Source organism: Anas platyrhynchos, chromosome 22, assembly GCF_047663525.1.
Source record: "Anas platyrhynchos isolate ZD024472 breed Pekin duck chromosome 22, IASCAAS_PekinDuck_T2T, whole genome shotgun sequence".
In the NCBI taxonomy this organism is placed as follows: Eukaryota; Metazoa; Chordata; class Aves; order Anseriformes; family Anatidae; genus Anas; species Anas platyrhynchos.
The window spans coordinates 10,997,944-11,021,975 of NC_092608.1; the positions used below are offsets into that span (position 1 = coordinate 10,997,944).

Genomic DNA, 24,032 nt, shown 5'->3' on the forward strand with positions numbered 1-24,032 from the left:
TTATGGATTAATTGTAAGGCCTTTGTATGATTTAATTAAAGATAACTGCATAAGACTAATATGGACAGGAGAAGCCCGAGCAGCCTTTAAGAAGTTTAAGATGGAGTTGATACGAGCCCCAGCTCTTGGTTTACCAGATTTGTCTAAACCCTTTTGGTTATACTCCTATGAAAGACAGGGTATGACCTTAGGGGTACTAGCACAAAAGTTGGGACCTTACAAAAGGGCAGTGGCTTATTTCTCTAAACAATTGGATGAAGTAAGTAAAGGATGGCCAGGCTGCCTGCGAGCAGTGGCAGCCGTAATTATGAATATACAAGAAGCCCGGAAATTTACAATGGGGCAGAAGATAACAGTGTTTGTCTCACACACTGTGTCAGCAGTTTTAGAACAAAAGGGGGCTCATTGGTTATCTCCTCAGAGATTTTTGAAATATCAAGCAATATTGGTAGAACAGGACGATGTGGAAATTGTGATAACTAATATTGTGAATCCAGCCTCTTTTCTTAGTGATGCTCCGGCGGAACCTGTGATTCACGATTGTTTAGAAACTATGGAGACTGTGTATTCCAGCTGACCAGACCTTAAGGAGGAGCCCATGGAAGATGCAGAAGAAACTTGGTTCACGGATGGGAGCAGTTTTGTTACACAAGGACAACGTAAAGCTGGATATGCTATAACAACTACTCAGCAGGTAATTGAGTCTAAGCCTTTACCCCCTGGAACATCAGCTCAAAAGGCGGAGATAGTTGCTCTCACGAGAGCATTGGAACTGGCAGCTGGAAAAAGAAGGGTAAATATTTGGACAGATTCTAAATATGCATTCGGCGTGGTACATGCTCATGGAGCGATTTGGAAAGAACGTGGATTACTGACTGCTCAGGGAAAACAGATAAAACATGCTGAAGAAATTTTAAAATTATTACAGGCTGTAAAACAATCAGAAAAGGTAGCTATGATGCATTGTCAAGGACACCAAAAGGGAAACTCTGATTTTGAAATTGGAAATCGATTGGCAGATCAGGAGGCTAAACAGGCAGCTGAAATAACTGAGGTGAAGGCATTGTCTTTAATACCAGACGGTAAAATCCAAACTATATATATGAACCAAAAAGCCAAATTATACAAAAGAAGACTTAAAATTAATTGAAGATTTGAAAGGTAAAATGAAACCAGATAGATGAGTATATTTAAAAGATAACTGTGTAATAATACCCTCTAATTTGATATGGCCCATAGTTCTTACAGAACACAATAAAACACATCGGGGAGCTGACACATTGCATAAGAGCCTGAGTCAGACATTAGTGGAACAAAATTTATATACAACAATAAAACAAGTAACTCAACAATGTAGCATTTGCTTACACAATAACCCCAATACCAAGAATAGAATAAAATTTGGAATAATCAGTAAAGGGAATTATTCGGGGCAACTGTGGCAAATTGATTTTTCAGAACTCCCTAGAAAAGGGGGGTATTGTTATTTACTGGTTCTGACTGACATGATTTCAGGAAGGCCTGAAGCCTTTCCCTGTCGAACAAACAAAGCAAGAAGAAGTGGTTAAAGTCTTGTTAAATGAAATAATACCATGCTTTGGGATTCTAGTAGCAATGTCTTCTGATAGAGTTTCACATTTTTGTGTGCAAGTGGTACAACAGATAAGTAGGATTCTAAAGATATTCTAAAGACAACTGCATACTCTTTATAGACCGCAGGCAAGTGGACAGGTAGAAAAAATGAAACAATTAAACAACAAATAGCTAAAATCGGACAAGAATCTAATTTGTCATGACCTCAATCCCTCCCTTTAGCATTACTTAGAATTTGAGTTAAACCTAGAATAAAAAGGGAATTTGAGTCCCTTTGAAATCTTATATGGAAGGCCATATCCATTTCTATTTAGTGGAGAGGATCGAACGCAGTTAGGATTAGAATATTTATATGCATATATAACTGAACTTCAGAAATAATTAAATAAAGTACATAAATTTGTTCTCAGGACCTGGGCTAGATGGTTGGATCAACCAATCCACCCTTTTAAGCTCAGGGATTATATATATGAAGACTTTTTCAGGACAACCCCTAGAGGAAAAATGGAAGGAAAGTGGACGGGACCATACCAGGTATTACTGACAACACACACCGCCATTAAGATTAAGGAGCAAGCAGCTTGGATCCACGATTCAAAGGTGAAAAAGGCCCCGGCGAGGATATGGACCATGACCCCAGTTGGACCAGCAAAATTGTGTTTTTCCAGATCCTAATGATTGTGGGGATATGGTTGTCAGATTTGGGATGGGCAACTTGGGACGAGAACTTACACCTGACCTTAATACAAACTGCATCTCAAGTGATTAATAAGACGAACTGTTGGGTATGCACCCATCTGCCACAGCATGGGAATAAGGGTATATCGATAATTGGGATTCCCTTGCCTGCAAACTTATCTTGGACTAATTTGTGGGAAAACACATCTTGGGTCAAAAAAATATGAAGAAGTTTTGGAACTAGAAGTTAGTAGCTTTGTGCCATTGGAATCTTACTATGTATGTGTACAAAGGTGTAACCCGCCTAAGGGTATGGGAAAACAGGATTGTATAAATACGGGTACTACTTATGTGGGAAATCAGACATCTTGTAATCAAACAATTGATATTAGTACAATTAGCAGTTGGGAAAATTCAACCAGCTGGCTGGTTCCAGAAGGAAAAGGGTGGTATTGGCTATGCAATGATACAGCCCGTAAGGTCTTGCCCGAGAATTGGAAGGGAACTAGGGAACTTGCACTCTTGGAGCAGTAGTCCCCAATTTGACCATACATGATGTAGCGCCTCGAGGTTATTTGAGAAATCATATCCGGAGAATTAGACGAAAAATTAACAATCCATTGATAGAGAGACACACCGCTTTTCATAGTTTTGTTCGATGGTTTATCACATGGTTAGGAGTGAGTGAATTGGAAAAGGCGATAGTTAATATTTCTGCAATTATAGAGAAGTTAGAAAACAAAACTCTGGATGCTATAAAGGCTCAACAAGAAGAGATTCCTAGTTTATCACAGGTAGTATTACAAAATCCGATGGCCCTAGACTTGTTACTGGCCGCTCAAGGGGGAGTCTGTACAGTAATAAATACAAGTTGTTGTATGTATGTAGATCAGAGTGGAAGGATCTCTACCGACCTGGAAGAAATATGGAAGCAGACAAGGTTCCTACATGAGATCAGTAAAGATGATCTTTCATGGAGTTTTAGTGAAATATGGAATAAGTTAACCTCCTGGTTGCCCAATTTCCAATGTTTGAAACAAGTGTTCATTGGTCTATAACATTAGTAGTGTTAGGAATATTTGTGTGCATGTTGTTTAGATGCCTGCTTTGTTTTGTTACTGTAAATAATGAAAGTATCTGATGCAAAAGAATTTGCATGGGAAAAGAAAAGGGGGGATTGATTAAGGAGGTATTGGGGAGGCATTGGGGAGGCAAGGACAATCCCCAGACATGGACTATATATCTCAAAACAAGACACTGGAACTCATGATAAGGAAGCGGCAGACGGACAGAGAAACAAATGTAAGGACTATAAATCTCAAAATTGGACATTGGAATTCATTATAAAGATACAACAAACGGAAGAATTGGCAACAACCAGCTCTCGCAATTAAGAAACGTGCCAATTCAGCAGATTCCTGACCAAAGGTGAAAAGTACACTGTGAGGAAGACTCGGGGTCTTCCTCCCAAAGACCCCTGCCCACGTCCCAAAGACCCCTGCCCACAATTCTTGGGAGGCTCTACGCAGGCGCAAGGTGCCAAAAGGCTAATTAGCATGAGAAGCGAGGGAAGGCGGGGATAGGTAATGCATATGTATAGGCGCTTGTAGAATATTGATAGATTGATTGTATAAATTCAAGACTGCTTTCCGCTTTGGGTATGCACGATAGGTGGAGAGATCCCCCGTGCATCCAGCGCTGCAATAAAGAATATACCACTTAAAGGAATTTCGGCTTCGATCTTTGAATCAGTTTCAAACCCTTACATTTACACAAATACTTTCAACACAAAATACATACATAAAAACACATACAATTATTAACACTCCAGTTAGTATCCCTCCAGCAGCCGAAAACATACCGTTTGTCTGCAGTTTCAGGAGATCTCTGCTCCTGCGGTGAGCAGCTGAGAGTGGAGTCCCCTCCGAGCAAAAACACTCAGGGTGCACCTAGGGGCGTCCATGCTGCAGCCGATCCCGCAGCCGAGCAGAGTGTCTCCTGCCTGGCTCACCAAAATGACTCTCAGAAAGCTGACTCCACAATCAGTAGGATTGTAAAGTAGGTATGTTTACTCAGTGCCGTGCAGCACGGGGCGGGTAGTCCCCCCCAAAGTCGTGCAGGCCTAACGTTGCTTTAGTAAAAAGTTACATATACATAAACATTCCTATACATATACATAACCTGTCCCTTTGTGAACAGTCCTCCTTATCTTAGGCCCCTTGGTTAAAGTCTGAACCATGAGGTTGTTTTTGATCTGGTTCTTGGGGTCCGAGAGGCTCCTGTTATCTGGTGGTATAAGCGCAGCACAGGCACAAATGGAGCACTTATTCATCCTTAATCAATTGCTCTCTAATTTCTAATTCCAATGTTTCAGCTTGCTCTTTTCTGGATCCACGGGTATTCTACTATTAATGTTGAAAGCCTGACAGACCCCGTCCTCCATGGATCAAAATACAGGGGGTCTTAAGGGTTCTTTTGGTCATTCTGTCATAAAATACTGGATCATTTTTAATTTACTCTTTAATTTTCTGGGGCCCCTATTGTTCCAATTTCTAATCATTATTCATATTGGACTTTTTGGTCATATATCTGGTAATTTGCTCCCTTTCTGGTCCTTGGTCTTCGATTTTATCTGACCCATCCGGGAATTTTACTAGTGGCACAGCCCTTGGTTGCCCAGTGAGAGTGTCTTGCAGGGGGTTTAGGACCTATCACCCACCCACGTATCCCTCTTCTCACCAGTCCAGCCCCCCCGACAGGAGATTAGAACCAGTGAGAAAACAAAAAGACCTCCACGCTGACTTTAGAAGTCTCAGTTACACTCTCACACACAAAAACTGGCAACCGTACCCTTACCCAACCGGACGGTATCTTACGAATCAGTCGTCTTCGTCCAGACTCCAATCGGACGGTATCCACCAGCGTCTCTGCTGTCTTCGTCTGGGATCGAACCAGACGGTATCCAAACGACTGTCGTCTTCATCCGGTTCGATTCCGGGCACCGGAATCCAACCGAACGGTATCCAAACGACTCTGTCGTCTTCGTCCGAATCTTCGCGCGCAGAATTACGGGCAAAAAACAGCCGGCAACAAGGGAGCTCAAAAAAAATCAAATTCTTTGCTTACCTTTATTCAGGTTCAGGATGGCATTAGTCCCGATCTGACTCAAACAGGAGCCACCAAATGGTGGGGCACCTCTCCTAGATTAAATCAGAATTCAGGAACTATAACCATCCCGGACGAGCCCCCAAATTGTTATAAATGGCTCAGGATTCAAATTAGGATTAAATAAAAAAATAGGATTTATTAAAAGAATATAAAGGAATAGAGGTAAGCAAACAGCGCTGGGTGCACCGGGAGTCTCTGCTCCACCAGGACGCACACCAGTTACATCAAGCAGCTGATTTTCATGCGCCTAGACTAATACATATTCATTACTACTTCTAAAAAAAAATAGATTATTATAATTAGCTTCCGGGGTCCAGTTCCTCCTACTGGAGCATGCGCATCAGTCTCCTCTGGGGGTCTCTAGGGGTCTTTCATGCTGAAGGCTTGTAGTCTTCCTCTCACCCTTTGTACTTACTCGGCACTATTCCAAGTTTATGGAACACTCTCTGTACACTCTCCACAGGTCTTGTCTCCCAACCGTCCTTCAGCTTCTTTTCTCTTCCTCTTAATCTCTTGGCCCCCCTGGCCAGATACCAAGGATCTCATAACAGTCACCAGCAGTCACCAGTTATTATCAGTTGTTCTGAAACTCCCAAACAGGTTGACGACTCACGAGCAATTAAAACATTCTTTCCCAGCTATTTACAGTCATCTACATAACATCTATAGCAGTGTTAAATCAATCTCGAAGAAGACAGAAAAAAAAAACTGTAACTGTTAGAACTAGAAGTCAGGAATAACAAAAGCAAACAGGTTCATAAATTTAAGGAGTGTTTTCTGAAGACGTGATAAATTGACTGGAATGAGGGGGAGACTGGGACACACTGCATCTGTGGTTCAAGAACTAAATTGCCAGTGCAGGGCCCAGAGGCAGACAGGATTCAAACAGAATTATTCTTTATGGACACGAATTTATGGACACGAATTGGAGTTCTTAAAACATTCCTCACATCAAGAACTATGCTTTCTCTTGACTAAATGGTATTTACATGTAGTACAGTGGAAGATCAAGGAAAACCTGTAAAAAGATTTCCCCAGTGAGAAGCAAGATTTCAGAAACAGGATGTGTACAGAAAATCCACAATAACATCGAGGCAAATACAGTAATGAACTACTACAAAACCAAGGATAAAAAAATTAAAGAATATTTCAAGGTTCATTTCTTAAGATTTATGGCACCACCTGTGAGGTTGTCTTTTAATTAAACAAATTAAAAAATCTGGATTTCTGAGTACACTTTTAGTTTATTTCCGATGAAAAATATGATTTAAATTAGAGTATTTTACAGGAAGTTTTTTTTTTTTTCCCCCAGAGTTCAATTTTGTTCCTAAGAAAAATCAAACAAAACCCTCAGTTTTGTAAATAACTAACTCTAATGTAAGCAACAGTTTAGTGTAAATACCTGCTTTTATAAATGAAACAATCCCATTAAATAATGCACATCAACGGAACTCAGCAGCATTCTACCACTGACATGCTGAAGGTCTTTGTTATAATAAATTAGTAACCAGTAAGCAACAGAAACCTATTCTGTAAAGGTTAACATTCCCCCAAAGTCTTAAATGGCTCAAGACTTTAAACCGTGTGTTGTTTTTTTGTTTGTTTTGTTTGTTTGTTTTGATAGAGATGAAAATTGACAAAACTGAAATTTAAGTCACATACAAAACAATTTTCAGAGGACATTTTTACCAAGTAACTCAGTAAAACCGAAGGTCGGGGGAAGAAAAGAAGGGTTTTCTTCTAAGCATTCTCGTCATCTAAATAAATGAGGAATATATGTTCTTTAGGCTAGTTATTTTTTAGTTCATATTCTGAACTACACAGATATATAGGCAAATTGAGAGATTCATCTTACAGATCTGTGACAAACATTTTAAACATAATTGCTAACAATGAAAGTCCAGCATTATTTGTATTGGAGCAAATGAACGTCAAAACAGAGATGCGCTTTTAAAAAAAGAGAAAGGTCCCCAAGTTCAGTGATCTAATGGCAATTAACAGAAAAACGGTAGTAAAGGATTACTTTATTTCAGAGACTTTCTGTAATATAAAACAAATCCTTTCCAAAATCGAAATGTCTAGGTCGCGATTCTGAAGCAATGCAGCCAAAGTATGGAAAAAGCGTTCATTACTGCAGTCTTCCAGGAAAATCTTTAAGTAAACTGTAAAAGAAAATAGTTAAAAAGTTTAATCACAGCACTTGGCTCATGGAAAACTAAATCATTGATTTATAGCTTTTGAGGGTTTTATATGCGCCTCATGCTGTGCAACCATGAGAACAATGTACTAACTGGGTATATTCTAGGCATGTGATGCAAAAATCAGGTAAAACCGCGAACAAAACTCACCCAAGTTCCTAAGAATTCTGATATTACCAGCACTTGTGGTATTAAAACAAGGCCTATTCCCTTGAGAACAAAGAAAAACAGGACACTGAGCAATTTTAAACTCAGATAAAAAAATCTCATCTTCAACATGTTTATTCAATGCTCCTTTTCTTATGATGACATGAGGAGAACACTAAGCTATGCTAAAAAAACTGACAAGGAAATATTTTAAGCTGCTGCAAAATGACGTACGGAAATAGTACATGTAGACACTGATGACTAGACAGCTTTTCATTATCAAAACTGTCACCGTACCGTTTCAAGACAGGCAGAATCGTAATTGAGAGGTCAGAGTTGGATAAGAACACCTGAATATCAAAACAATTCCTGTAAAATGCTGGATAATTTTTAAACATGGCCATATAGTATAATCTTTTCTATTTATCCTGCTCCCCAAAACTTAGTCAATTCAGAATAAAGTAAAATCTGTTCCCTTGTGTTATTTCACTCTTGATTCTAATAGTACAGACTGATTTAGAGCAACACCATAAAGAACATAAGTACCGATTTAATAGGTCACAGAACTGAACACATTTGTTAGGAATCCAACAAAACAAGTCACTATTCACTGCACTCTGCCCTTAGCGTATAAACACACTTGGTATGCCCCAGGATATAGTTACTTAGAATATGCCATTAAATTAATAGTTATTGTAATATTATTCTACTTTTACTGTAGAAGAAGGAGGTCCTACAATTTATTCCTATAAATATCTAAAAATGCCTTAAATTCCTTTTTGTAGGTGTAAACAAATACCATATTCTGCTTACTTGGGCATTTCTTTGCTGGCTTGTTCTTACTGGTCTCAATAATACTGTATTATTTTATTATTAAAAATACCGGTCTTAAGGTATCTGAAGAAAACTTTATTAATATATATACACACACATATACATACAGATACACTGTAAAATGTTTTAACTGTGAGGTTTATAAAACAATATAAAAAATACGCTGAGGGAATTTTACCATAAAGCAGAAGAGCCAAAGTGGAAATAATACCTCAAGTTTCACAAAGTTCAATCACATGAAAGCAAACTGATAAAGACATGCATTTAAAGAGATTTTTCCTACATTGTTTATCTATTCATTTTATATATTCATTTCAAATAAGCTTTTGCAGAATAGATTTTAAATCATCACAAATGTACAAAATAAGCATATAATTTAAATGCCTGTCTATCTGATGAACTAGAAGAATAAAAACTGTGTATTTTTACATATTTTTCTGCATCATCTCTGCACAGATTTTGTTTTTATTAACTACTGTAGAAAAACTAACTTGGAATCTATCCGGTCAGGATTTGACACAATTTTAAATAATCTGCAAAAGCCTCCCATAGGAGCCATAAAAAATTGCAGCATTTGGTAGTTACATTAACTTAACTTCATTGGTAGACTGTAATGAACAATGAGCAATTTATCACTGTTGACAGAACTCATCTGAAATTTACCCTCAAAGTGATCAGTCACTCACAGCATCAAGTCTCACCAGCTATTGTCATTCAGAAATTTCTGTTTTATAGCTAAAGCTCTGTCACCTCAGAAAATGAAGACTGTCAGGAACACCAGCTTGAAGTTCATGTTTTAACAAATTAACCATTACGGTTTTGCCTCGTTTCTAATTGCATGTGGATCTGCCAGGAGAGCGGACCAACCCAACAGAGTGATAGAGAGTTAGCTCGTGGAAAAGTTACATAAGGACCACAGAAAAAGAACCAGTAACTACACTGAACAGCTTGCTGATGAGCTGCTGTCTCTTACACAGTCACTGGCAAGATTGGAACCATTTGCTGAGTTTAACTGATTCTCGTCGTCAACAGCTGGGCCTGGTAAGAGCCAGTGGTTATAGCACAACGGAGGGCAGGCGAGGTAACAGTCAGTGCAAGGCCCCTCGAGTGTGGATGCCTTCGTGGGTGACCCCGAGTTAAGAGAGCCCAAGGACAGGTCCAGCCCATCACCCAGTACATGTTGACCTCAGGATGGTATCAATTGTTCTTCAGCTTCCTAGATGTGCAAGACCTTCACGCAGCTATGACACAGGATGTACGGGAGGCCACCATCATTCTTAAATGACCATCACAAACATACACACACAAAAAAAAGCAATAAAAAAGGTTAAAAACAGAACAGGATTCCTTATGTCACAGAAGTAAGTTGGACTGAACAGAAGTTTACAAAGATCAGAAAAGACCAGAACAAAAACCTACACCTTGGAAGCCAGGAACTACCTTTATAACAAGACAGATTGACAGGATTCTGGATGTGAAACACCTGAACCAAACAGGGATGTGGTACATGAAAAGCTGCGTGCCAGTAAAGATGAACAGCAATAAGACTATTAATTCTAATTTGTCATTAAGATACTACGTATAGATAGGAAACAGATGGTACCAATACCTGAACGGTTACATTTGACATGCAACAAGGTTACAAGCAACATGGCAAAATGTGAACTTGTCACAATTTATCTCCATTATTCTTCCAAATCTAGGCATCCAGCAGATCGAAATGACTACTACTAGATAACAGAACATGTACTGTTAGTGGAATTTTTCTTCAAAGTAATGTCAGATACCATCAACCCTGCTTAGGTTTTTCTTTCCCAGTTACTATACCGATCAAAATTATGATGATTAGAAATACTTTAGTGTAAAAAAAATAAATAGATAAACTAACCACACGGTCTTAAAAAGGATGAAAACAACATCAGGTAAATCTTTCTGCCACTTATCTCACTACAAAATGCCTTCTAACTCAACGTTGTTCCATCCCAAGTCAAACACGCTTTCTGTTTTTGCCCCTATAGTACATGGTAACAAAATACCCCAAGCCAACAATATACATTTCACAAATAGCAGCAGTCCCTTCTCCTTCCCTTTTCTGTTCCAAAAAACAATGAATACTTTTTATTTTAAGAAAATTAACAAGGATTGTTCCACATGACACTGGAATGGCTCACTACTTGTGTGTTCATCCAGATTGTTATCAACTGATTCTTTGCCTGTGTCACCTGGAAAACCACTGTGAAGGAGACTATTAACCCTTTTATAGGACCACACCACAGTACAACTCATTGAAACATAACCATCCCTTACAGATGTGCCATTTCCAATTACTTTAAAGTGAAAAATGGCTACGGGTGAGCTGTTCACATTAGGGGGGTAAAAAAAGATAAAAGTTTATTTATTTATTTATTTATTTATTTTATCTCCACCTGCTAACAGGATTTCATGAAATGGCTGCCCTGGCACAGCCTTACTTCAAAAGAAAATTACTCATTGGCAAAACATCAGCAAGGTAAACCAGTGGAATAAACAGAAAAGCTAAACTAAACATCAAAAAAAATCACACCACTAAGAAAGCAACCAGGACAAGATGTAAAGCTTGGATGCTGACAGTGAGAAGAGACGGACAATTCAGAAACATACTTTATATCTCTAATGAATTTAAATGACACAAATGAATGCTAATGCTAGATCAGGTTATTTATAGAGAAGCAGCACGTTATTTTTGATTTGGTATTTATGCTTACCTCACCTACTTTCATCATAACTTTGTATGTATTTTTTTCAATTACTCACTTTTATCGTTGTTCATGGCCATCTCAACTAATGTATTAAGTGCAATAAAAAGGAGACATTTTTTGGATATAGTTAAGTGGCTTAGTATGATAGGCACACATCGGTATTGCAAAAATAAGATCTTTCCTTCATCTGTCTTCAAGTCCACGCAAAGGGAATGAAATGCCTGAGTCAGGTAATCCACTGAAAGATAACAGAAAACAGGGAATAAAAATTATGTAATCACAGTTCCATTAGATGATCACAAATACATGAATATTTATCCTAAGAGTTACTGTTGCAGATATATACTAATTAAAAAAAAAAATTAAATGGCTGAAAATATTAATTTACTTATTTGTTTAAATGCATCTTCTGCCTATTTTTATTCCTTACAAAAATTGTTGTGAGTGGAAAAAAAGACAAGTTACAACTCACAAATTGAGCAAAATATATTTGCAAATATAACACCTTTCTAATCGCTTCCTTAAGAGAGAAAAGAAATCACAAGCTGCATAGTTTGGGACTATATTGGTTTCAACATCTGGGAAGCCTCTAATAAAGGAGTAAAAGGCTCATTCATCTGAATAACTGCAATTACTGCCATGACAGCAACTATTCACATTCCTTTCCATAAAAAGCTGTAGTTTAAGTTATATATGCATCCACGTTATATATGCATCCATTTTGGAGAACACTAAATTATTCAGAGAATTTAGATTAAGTGAATCAATTCAGTTTTCTTAATTTCATGATGTCAAATCTTCCTCAATATCTTGGAATAGCATTGATCATCTGGAGCACAGAAAATTAAGAGTAAGGGAAAAATTTATCACATAGCAAAAGTTTAATTACAGTGCCATCTGCTGGATATTAGCATCTTGAAGGGAACAGGATATATATGTTTAAACTGAATGTGCTGCTTTGTCATCGCTAGATCATTAGACATGTGGTCAGTGATGAAAATTCATACACGGTAAGTTTCAACATAAATTTAACAGGTAATTTTTTTCCATGTTCTATAGGCTCGCAGTAAAAACCGACCATGAGAAGCTAAACTGATTCATTCTGATCAACAGCTTTCATCTGCTTATAGTTAATCTCTGCAATAAGTACTTTTTTTGTATTGTAATTCATTTGCATCATTTTCATCAAACATTTCTAGAAATGTGAGTTTCAATTTCAGGGTAATCATGCTTCACCAAAATATTCTGACTGAAACTATATGATACTGAAATTGAAAATACACTGATTCTTCCCTCCAACAGCTGAAATACTGTATTTGTTTATTAATGGTGACAGGGTGGTCTTCCAGAATGTTTAAATCCTACTTATTCTAAGTACTACCAGTATAAATACTGCACAGGTCAGTATTTTTGTCATCACTTCAAAGAAAACGTTTTTTGTCTTTTCAGGCCCTGTTTGTTTTTAAAGAAACTGCTGCTGAGAAGAGATACTACGGCATCCTGGAAATTGCACAAGCGGAGTAACTCTCATGAACTGAAGCAAAAGTCACTAAGAACTGCGATATCTCCAGACAAGTACGACCTCATTTGCTTTTGCCTGTTAACAAAATACATTACTATACTGCATCAGCATATGGTAGCATTCTTCAATGCTGATAATGTTTATGGGTAGCCACTTGCAGTGACAGACTTGGTAGGAGAAAAGGGGAGACAGCAGAGAGGTAAGAGCTAGATAGAGTATGAGCTTTACATTAAACTTTGACAAAGCAATGAAATTCTAGAACTGTTCTGAATTTGCTACTGATTTCAGTTTACTGAGGAGCAATTAGCTGTACCATTATATGCAGTGCAGATCTTGACAAACAAATCACTGCTACGGTGATTGCTTGAGAGAATTACCAACATCTCTTTTCCCCTTTGTCACAAAATACGTTGATCTCACTGACATAAATAAAGCATATTAAAATGACCACACAAATTATGACATGAATAATAGCAAGGTTCATACTTGCTTCCCTATATTATGCTTCATCAGGTGGTAAAATTCAAATAAAACATCCTTTACTACTAAAGCATTACAGATGCTACAGTATCATTGAACTGCTGCATTTTGTACATTTGTTTTTTTGTCTGGGCACATACCTGAAAATAAGATTTAAAAAAAAAAAAAAAAAAGAAAAAGAAAAAGATAATTTAAAAAAGACATAATAAAAACCAGAACTTACTTCGTTTTGCTGTTCTAAGCACAACTAAAGTTGACAGAAACCTCAAAGGCATAGAGGAGCTTTTAAAGAAATGTGCAGCTTTTGGTTTACTCCGTGTAGACTTTTTAGTCCATTTTTGCATGCTTCCCTTTTGTACTGCGCCTTTGAGAATAACTTCTGCAAGTCTCTCCATTGTTGCTGTCATGCTTGCATCCTGTTTCAAACAACGTGCACATTTAGCGTAAACATTAAAATACATGAAAATCCTGTCTGCTAAGTACGTATGTTCCCCTAAGGATTAAATATTAAATAGCAGATGTCGTGACCGTGTATTGCAATATAGTCTGTACATGGGATACTACTTTGCGTTCCACAAGCAGTTGAACAACATTAGCACAGGGCCTAGTCAACACACACTTCACAAAGAAACAAGGTAGTCAGGGCCCCTGATATGCTGACATTATTTAATTTGCCTCTGGTTCCAGAATAAAGTCAGTTCAAACTCAGCTTTAATCAGTGCTGCCTACTACACTACCCTCTTTTGTGAAGATGCCTGAAGCTAGGTCCTACAAAAGCGTTTACAGAACTAAGGTCTAAACATGACCCTTAAGAATACTGTACAGGTAAGATGTATTGGACTTTTCAAAAACCGGTGCAGAAATATTACTTCAGAATCAAACTTAATAACAAGCTCATTTAAAATACCTTCTCATTAGCACTGGAACCACCAGCTTAGTTCTATTCAGTTAGACACTGAGTAGAGAACAAAGAAATCAAAATACCTTTGCTACTTTGCCACACGTTGCCATCAATTTCAACAAATCTCATGCATAAAGCGAACAAAAATATATTTCTTTTCCTAGTTCACAAGTTTTGTAAGCACATATGGAAAATACCATTTCTGAGATGCTACACACTACTGCAACAAAGATCACATATGTGTGCAAAAATATGTTTACAGACACAGTGCAAAATATTACAACGAATGTGAGAAAGTTAATTTGGTGAGAATTAGTTTTTCATTTGCTATGTATCTGTGGTAGGCATGTATGCTTTGCAAAGACAGCAAAGTTTCTTTTATATATACTCCCTGAAAATATCTACTTTTCATACTCATTTATAATACAAAATATCTCTTGGGAATTTACCTGACTACCAGTGTCTATCTGCCTTAGAGACCAGTAGATAAATTGAATCACAGACATATGTAGTTTAGGATCCACAAATGGCATCCACTGGAGCTGTCCAGTGACCATAGGCAAAAGCTGTAAAAATACAGAATGGCAAAGTTACGTGCAGTATACGAACTTACAGTACAAGCTAACCACAAGTAAAAAGCAAACTAAGCAAAACTAAACCAAACTAAAATCAACGTATTCCCGGAGTTTAACAGACTACATGTACAAATACTCACTGGGCAGATCTGGTACAGGTAACAGAATTATATACTGAATTTACATTTTACACAGGTTTACACAAAAAGTGGAAAGACATTGTGTGAGCTCAAGCTCTGAAGTCTAATACCAAGGGCTACAAATTTTAGATAGAATAATAATTAAACAAACAAACAAACAAACAGAAAAAGCAGATTTCCTGAACGCTTCACTGATTTCCAAGCCTCGGTATCCCAAAAAAGCGTTACAAGTATAGCACGGTATCATCTTTTATAAGACATAACTTGAACTTTTAATACCTAGTATCAGCACTAAAATACTTTAAATTAGACGTGTGTATCTCCTTAGGAAAAAGGAATTACATACAGTATTACAGATAAAACACGAGATAAATTATCAGCTGAGAAAAGTGACTTAAAATAGAAAGACAGGTGGAATCTCAAGGTCAGACTGCACACTACACATTTCCTTAAAAATGATCTGTATAAATATCTGTATGAAAAATTATCTATTACATCTCACTGTTGGAATTAATACTGATGGATTAACTGCTGTTTTCTTTTAATTCATGTATTCAAAGCGTGTGTAAAACAGGCAGACCTGTTACACTCAGAAATAATACAAAGAATCTTAACATTTCAACCTAAACAAATTCAAATGCCTTTACCTTCATACAATTTTCTAGAGTGTAGTTTTCTTTAGCACACTGAGCTTTCTCACTGCCCTCTCTCTCTTCTTGTATTTCTATTTTGCTAAGGTGTTGGTCTGAGATCCAGTCCATAAGAATAGTTAAGGGGTCGTAAACTTTTGAAATCCGTAGTAACTGTAACACATCCACAACATCAGTTATTTCAGTTTTCAAGTCTATGATTTTCTAAACCACAATACCAATAGACTAAAATATACGAGTACATTAGTAATACGCACATGCTTTATTTTGTGCTTAAACAAATGTTTATGAAAGCCTTGGGAAGAGATTTTCACATACAAAATCACTCTATTTTATAATTCTAACTAAATGGATCATAGGAGAAAGAAAATATTTAATGATCTGTGCATGATCCTCATTTTAATACATTTAATACACTCCTTTGCTTTATTTCATACAATCTACTTAGGCTAAATTTTAACTGTGTAACTAGCATTGTTGGAAGAATAAAGATTTCGTGAAATTGTCATTCTGTCCCTCTGCTACAACTGTACAGAAAAGCTCTGTGAAAGGTATCCAGACGTTCCTGAAGACAAACTACACGAACATCTCTCTAAAACCTTCACAAGTTTTCTTGTATCTACCTTCAGACAACTGTTCTTCTCTTCACTCAGAATTCTAACTACTGATACTGCTCATATATCACTTGCGACTGTGAGAAAAGAATATGGGGCAAACTATAACCGCCATTTAAATATAAGTAGCATACTCTATGGATACAACAAGCATCCTGATCATCATGTAAGTCCTCTATGAATACTTCAGTTTGCACAAAAGAGAAAGAGAAAGAAAGATTTTACTGAGACTAGGAAGCAGATGATTTTAATCATACTCAAGAGCATCAGAACTGCAATTCACTGAAGGAGCAACGGTCAAAAGAGTTTAGGCAGCAATTTGCTTGTCAGCATTTAGGTCAGATTTAAGTCAAGTGAGAAGAAAACTTTAACTTTGTATTCGTGTGAACCACTGTCTCAGCGTGCCTTTAAGAACAGAGAAAATACTCCTTTAATTAACACTTTCAAAAATAACTAACTCTAAAGTCTTTAATACTGCAAAAGCTCTGAGAGACTAAATTTCATGTACTAGAAAACGAAGCAGAAAGTATTTACAACCATTCACACAATTCTTGTCTTAAAGAAACAAAATCAGCAATTTTGCAAACAACTTGTTCAAACATTTAAAATTGTTGACTGTAACTTGCAAAGCTACTTATAAACTTGACTGTACTGCTTGACTACTTGACTGTAACTCGTAAAGCTAGTAACAGGAAATAATTAATCTTGCCTGGGTTTTTAGCAATTCGTTATTTTCCCTCAGAGAGTTAAGCGATGACCTCAGTTCGTTATTTTCATCAGTCATTTTTCTCAAGGTTTCTCTCAGTTGGCTCATTTTTGTCTCATGCTGCTTATTTTCATCAGTCATTTTTCTCAAGGTTTCTCTCAGTTGGCTCATTTTTGTCTCATGCTGCTAGAGAAATATCAAATTTTAAAACGTGATTAACAAGAGAGTCTTTTTAGAAATAATTCTCAACTAAGTTCCATTTCAGTGTTAAAAAACAGGACAAACTTTCAAAGATCAAATTTGTAATTCTTCATGGTCCAATCTGCACATACCACCAGTAGTGAAGAAAGCAACATCCACACCACATATTAAGAAGAAATATAAAGAAAATGGGAGCCATGGTGTACAGCCTATGGATCTTTTTTTTTTTTTTTCCAGAAAATACCTAGATCTTCTCATTGATCCTCTTGTACATTCCTCAGTTAAGTCAGGTGTGGGAAAGAATTGTGAATGAAAACAAATGTCAAAGCTTTTGTTTACACTTAGCTCTTTTTTTTTTTTTAGCATCCATTTTAACCACAAATATGCCCAATTCTCCCTTTTTTGAATCTTTCAAATATTCTAACTATTCACTGCTGATAGTTAAGACGCTTTAGTTCACCTGTACTTAAACACCTGTCCTGCAATGTCCAGCAATGTATCCAATACGTGCTACATTTCATTGAATTGGAAAAAAATAATTGTGAAACTCAAGATAGTAATCTTTTAATATTTGTTATTATTATTAGTCCACAATATAATTTAATACCAGTACATACCATTGAAATATAAGCAAAAACGGACAAAAGAAACTGCAACAAAGGAAAATTGAAGCGACAATTACTTGTAACAGTCAAAAACCTGCGTGCCTTGAAAAAGAACCAAAGGAATGTGTCTTTTTTCCCCTTCACTGGAAATTTGTAATATAATTAAATATTTTCCAGCAGATTCTGAAAAAAAAAGCCAACACTGAGGCTTTGAAGCTGAGCATAAAACAAATGTTTTCAGAAAATAACACTGTTACTGAGCATGATCTGTGAGAAAACAATATGGGGCAAACTATAACCGCCATTTAAATATAAGTAGCATACTCTATGGATACAACAAGCATCCTGATCATCATGTAAGTCCTCTATGAATACTTCAGTTTGCACAAAAGAGAAAGAAGGATTTTACTGAGACTAGGAAGCAGATGATTTTAATCATACTCAAGAGCATCAGAACTGCAATTCACTGAAGGAGCAATGGTCAAAAGAGTTTAGGCAGCAATTTGCTTGTCAGCATTTAGGTCAGATTTAAGTCAAGTGAGAAGAAAACTTTAACTTTGTATTCTTGTGAACCACTGTCTCAGCGTGCCTTTAAGAACAGAGAAAATACTCCTTTAATTAACACTTTCAAAAATAACTAACTCTAAAGTCTTTAATACTGCAAAAGCTCTGAGAGACTAAATTTCATGTACTAGAAAACGAAGCAGAAAGTATTTACAACCATTCACACAATTCTTGTCTTAAGGAAACAAAATCAGCAATTTTGCAAACAACTTGTTCAAACATTTAAAATTGTTGACTGTAACTTGCAAAGCTACTTATAAACTTGACTGTACTGCTTGACTACTTGACTGTAACTCGTAAAGCTAGTAACAGGAAATAATTAATCTTGCCTGGGTTTTTAGCAATTCGATATTTTCCCTCAGAGAGTTAAGCGATGACCTCAGTTCGTTAGTTTCATCAGTCATTTTTCTCAAGGTTTCTCTCAGTTGGCTCATTTTTGTCTCATGCTGCTAGAGAAATATCAAATTTTAAAACGTGATTAACAAGAGAGTCTTTTTAGAAATAATTCTCAACTAAGTTCCATTTCAGTGTTAAAAAATAGGACAAACTTTCAAAGATCAAATTTGTAATTCTTCATGGTCCAATCTGCACATACCACCAGTAGTGAAGAAAGCAACATCCACACCACATATTAAGAAGAAATATAAAGAAAATGGGAGCCATGGTGTACAGCCTATGGATCTTTTTTTTTTTTCCAGAAAATACCTAGATCTTCTCATTGATCCTCTTGTACATTCCTCAGTTAAGTCAGGTGTGGGAAAGAATTGTGAATGAAAACAAATGTCAAAGCTTTTGTTTACACTTAGCTCTTTTTTTTTTTTAGCATCCATTTTAACCACAAATATGCCCAATTCTCCCTTTTTTGAATCTTTCAAATATTCTAACTATTCACTGCTGATAGTTAAGACGCTTTAGTTCACCTGTACTTAAACACCTGTCCTGCAATGTCCAGCAATGTATCCAATACGTGCTACATTTCATTGAATTGGAAAAAAATAATTGTGAAACTCAAGATAGTAATCTTTTAATATTTGTTGTTATTATTAGTCCATAATATAATTTAATACCAGTACATACCATTAAAATATAAGCAAAAACAGACAAAAGAAACTGCAACAAAGGAAAATTGAAGCGACAATTACTTGTAACAGTCAAAAACCTCTCTGCCTTGAAAAAGAACCAAAGGAATGTGTCTTTTTTCCCCTTCACTGGAAATTTGTAATATAATTAAATATTTTCCAGCAGATTCTGAAAAAAAAAACAACACTGAGGCTTTGAAGCTGAGCATAAAACAAATGTTTTCAGAAAATAACACTGTTACTGAGCATGACCTGTGAGAAAACAATATGGGGCAAACTATAACCGCCATTTAAATATAAGTAGCATACTCTATGGATACAACAAGCATCCTGATCATCATGTAAGTCCTCTATGAATACTTCAGTTTGCACGAAAGAGAAAGAGAAAGAAAGATTTTACTGAGACTAGGAAGCAGATGATTTTAATCATACTCAAGACCATCAGAACTGCAATTCACTGAAGGAGCAACGGTCAAAAGAGTTTAGGCAGCAATTTGCTTGTCAGCATTTAGGTCAGATTTAAGTCAAGTGAGAAGAAAACTTTAACTTTGTATTCTTGTGAACCACTGTCTCAGCGTGCCTTTAAGAACAGAGAAAAAACTCCTTTAATTAACACTTTCAAAAATAACTAACTCTAAAGTCTTTAATACTGCAAAAGCTCTGAGAGACTAAATTTCATGTACTAGAAAACGAAGCAGAAAGTATTTACAACCATTCACACAATTCTTGTCTTAAAGAAACAAAATCAGCAATTTTGCAAACAATTTGTTCAAACATTTAAAATTGTTGACTGTAACTTTGATTAAGGAGGTATTGGGGAGGTATTGGGGAGGCAAGGACAATCCCCAGACATGGACAGTATATCTCAAAACAAGACACTGGAACTCATGATAAGGAAGCGGCAGATGGACAGAGAAACAAATGTAAGGACTATAAATCTCAAAATTGGACATTGGAATTCATTATAAAGATACAACAAACGGAAGAATTGGCAACAACCAGCTCTCGCAATTAAGAAACGTGCCAATTCAGCAGATTCCTGACCAAAGGTGAAAAGTACACTGTGAGGAAGACTCGGGGTCTTCCTCCCAAAGACCCCTGCCCACGTCCCAAAGACCCCTGCCCACAATTCTTGGGAGGCTCTACGCAGGCGCAAGGTGCCAAAAGGCTAATTAGCATGAGAAGCGAGGGAAGGCGGGGATAGGTAATGCATATGTATAGGCGCTTGTAGAATATTGATAGATTGATTGTATAAATTCAAGACTGCTTTCCGCTTTGGGTATGCACGATAGGTGGAGAGATCCCCCGTGCATCCAGCGCTGCAATAAAGAATATACCACTTAAAGGAATTTCGGCTTCGATCTTTGAATCAATCTGGCACCCCAGATGGGACTACCTCTCTGCCGGTCCGCAGGACCCGCTGGGGACAGGACTCCCTAGGGTACCCCCGGGATTTCCCGGAGGGACTCCTCGACTCACCGGATCACTGCGGAGGCAGACAAGGACCCCATCATTGTGAGTGAGTATATTCTTTATTCTGGTTTGTTTTTCTGGTAGACCGGTCATCTGGGACTGTCCAGTAAGTCGGAAGGTGACTTCTGCAGGACAGTATTTGGTATATACTTTGTGGTTAGTACCACAAGTATATCTGGGGACCTTGAGGTCCATCTGTATCTGGAACTGTCTGTAAGTCAGAAGGTGATCTTCTGCGAGGCAGTGTTTGGTATATACTTTGTGGTAAGCACCATAAGTATATTTGGGGACCTTAAGGAAAGAGCTCGCTTTAAGGTCCATCTGGAATTGTGTTGTTTATTTCGGTTTTCTGACTCATGGAGTACGGTATTTAACTCTGGTTATTGTTACTGTGATTTTGGCTATTTTTCTGGTGGTAATAGTAGGTTCGTGGCATTGTTATAAGAAAGATATCGTTATGGTGTTACACAGTTCGGTTTTCTGACTTATCGCATGTAGAATTTGACTCTGACTATTGTTATTGTGATTTTAGCAATATTGCTGGTAATAGTAGCTTTGTGACATCGCTACTGAAAGATATTGCGTGCCTGTAATTTTGTGAGTGATACGTTTTTGTGATACGCTTTTGTAAGTAACACGTGTATTCTGAAAGTGTAAACTGGAAAATGGGGGGGCGAGTAAGCAGTGAAATTCCTAAGAAAAGTGCGTTAGGATGTGTTTTGAGTCACTGGAAGGATATTGGAGGATCTGCCGGTGGAAGTGTGAACAGGAAAACATTGATAAAATATTGTAATCAATGGTGGCCGCTTTGTAAGCTGGAATGTGGAGAAAAGTGGCCCCTAAATGGAACTTTAAACTCTAATGTTTTGCTACAGTTAATGTTGGTTTTGAGAAGGAGAATAGGATGAAATGTTGTATACTGATGTTGTTTCAGCATCTTGGTGGGAAAAGGTACGGAATTAAGTTGGCCCCTGACTGAGCCTTTGATGTTGGCATTAGAGAAGTACAGGCTGGAGAAAGATAAAGGAAGTGTTAAAAGGGTTGTTGAAAGTGTTAAAGGTGTTTGAAGTTGAATGAGCAGGGAAAGAGGATGTAGGAATGTTAATAGTTCTGTCTCTGCTCTAGGCAGAGATCTTAAAATCATGGGTGTTAGCCCTTTGGGGCAAATGGATCATGATGGGTCCGAGAGAGAGTTGTTATGGAAACAGAAAAACAGTTAACTCTTAAAACAACCTGAATTCATGTGCGAGCTCAGATTACCGATGGGACCGCTCAGGGAACTGTGGACAACTGCATTCCCCTGACCGACCCCACTGAGACCCTAATCATCCCTAAAATTATGAACGGCTAAGTAAATACTAAAATCTGGATGAATTGGGAATTGAGAATATGCTTCCAACAAGGTCTAAAAGAAACCCCATCCGAATTTCTTGAAAGGCTGAGGGCAGCAATGCAGAAGTTTACCACTATAGACCCTTCCTCTGAGGGGGGGTAGACTTCAATTAGTATCTCTATTTTTGGGTCAATCGGCGGAAGATATTAGACGAAAACTTCAGAAAATGAAAGAACCAGACGTAAGGGATTTGGAAAGATTAGTAGAAGAAGCCTGGAGAGTGTTTAGAAATCGTGAGGGGAATGAAAGGCAAAAGTTAGGTGAGACGATTGCAGCAGCCACTGTGGCAGCCCTGCGAAAGCAGGAAGAATCTTTTCGAGGCAGGAGAAGGGGGGGGGAAGGTAATTCGACTCCCCTTGCGGGCTGAACAGTGTGCCTATTGTAAAGAGATAGGACACTGGAAAAGGGAATGCCCGAAGCGGCAAGAGGAAAATAAGCTATTAATGGCTACAAAACAATGAAGGAGACCGGGGGACTCTACCCTAGCAGATCCACTGGTTAAAATTAAGCTAGGGAAATTGGGTCGGGAAGTAGAATTTTTAGTAGATACAGGAGCTACATATTCAGTGTTAAATCAGAAGTTGATGCCAGAAGATAAAGATTTTGTGACAGTGGTGGGGGCAATGGGTAGACACGAAAAAGCTTTCTTTTTAAAGCCATTAGAATATGAATTGGGGAAGCAAATGGGAATACATAGGTTTTTGTATTTGCCGGGATCTCCTAGATCTTTATTGGGACGGGATTTATTAGAGCAATTAGAAGCTGAAATTGTTTTTGAAAAGGGAAGGGTAGAGTTAAGAGTAAAAGAAGACCGACTTATAAGTGCACTAAGTTTGGTATTGATCCAAACTGATTCTTTTAATGAAACCCTTCCGGAAATCCAGGATCAGGTTTATCCAGGGGTGTGGGAATCTGATGTCCCTGGGAAAGCAAAGAATGCTGCACCAATAATGGTAAAATTAAAACCAGGAGAGAAGCCAGTAAAGGTTAAGCAGTACCCCCTTAGAATAGAAGATAGAAGAGGAATAAAAGATACAATAGATAAGTTTTTGAAATATGGGTTACTGGTCGAGTGTGAATCAGAATATAATACTCCCATCTTACCAATTAAGAAACCGGATGGGAAGAGTTATAGGTTAGTACAGGACTTGAGAGCAATAAACAGGATCACTGAAGACATACACCCTGTGGTAGCAAACCCTTATACGCTATTGACCAAGTTAAGGGACAAGTTGGTCTGGTTTACCGTACTGGATTTAAAGGATGCCTTCTTTTGTTTAACCTTGGCCCCAGAAAGCCGAAACCTCTTTGCCTTTGAATGGGAAAATCCTGACTCAGGACGAAAAGTCCAGTTGACATGGACAGTGCTTCCTCAGGGGTTTAAAAATAGCCCTACGATTTTTGGTAATCAACTTGCAAAGGAACTTGAATCCTGGGAAGCCCCCAATTCTGCAGGGGTCCTGCTGCAATATGTTGATGATCTCTTGATTGCTACCGAAGACAGGGGAAGCTGCATACAGTGGACGGTGAGCCTCCTTAATTTCCTAGGAATGAATGGATACCGGGTTTCACAACAGAAGGCACAATTGGTTCAAACCCACGTGACATACCTAGGATTTGAGATCTCAGGAGGACAACGTGAACTGGGGACGGAACGCAAGGAAGCAATCTGTCGTACCCCAGAACCACAGACTGTTAAAGAATTACGAACTTTCCTAGGAATGACAGGTTGGTGCAGATTATGGATCAACAATTATGGATTAATTGTAAGGC

At 37.6% G+C, this 24,032-nt stretch overlaps 1 protein-coding gene across 2 annotated transcripts; it reads right to left on the reverse strand.

The window, feature by feature from the left end:
- Positions 1 to 7,443: 7,443 nt before the first annotated feature.
- LOC139999265 (coiled-coil domain-containing protein 138-like) lies at positions 7,444 to 18,759 on the reverse strand. Of its 2 annotated transcripts, none has more exons than XM_072026758.1 (7): positions 18,644 to 18,759; positions 16,948 to 17,127; positions 15,622 to 15,777; positions 14,709 to 14,825; positions 13,582 to 13,774; positions 11,412 to 11,594; positions 7,444 to 7,601 (listed from the first exon to the last, which is right to left on the reverse strand). In XM_072026758.1, the coding sequence occupies exons 1-7, from the start codon at positions 18,746 to 18,748 to the stop codon at positions 7,459 to 7,461; spliced, it is 1,077 nt and encodes a 358-aa protein (XP_071882859.1). In that variant the 5' UTR covers positions 18,749 to 18,759; the 3' UTR covers positions 7,444 to 7,458. The 2 variants fall into 2 exon arrangements, with proteins under 2 accessions (XP_071882859.1, XP_071882858.1); XM_072026757.1 differs by having other exon boundaries at positions 16,948 to 17,130.
- Positions 18,760 to 24,032: the final 5,273 nt, after the last annotated feature.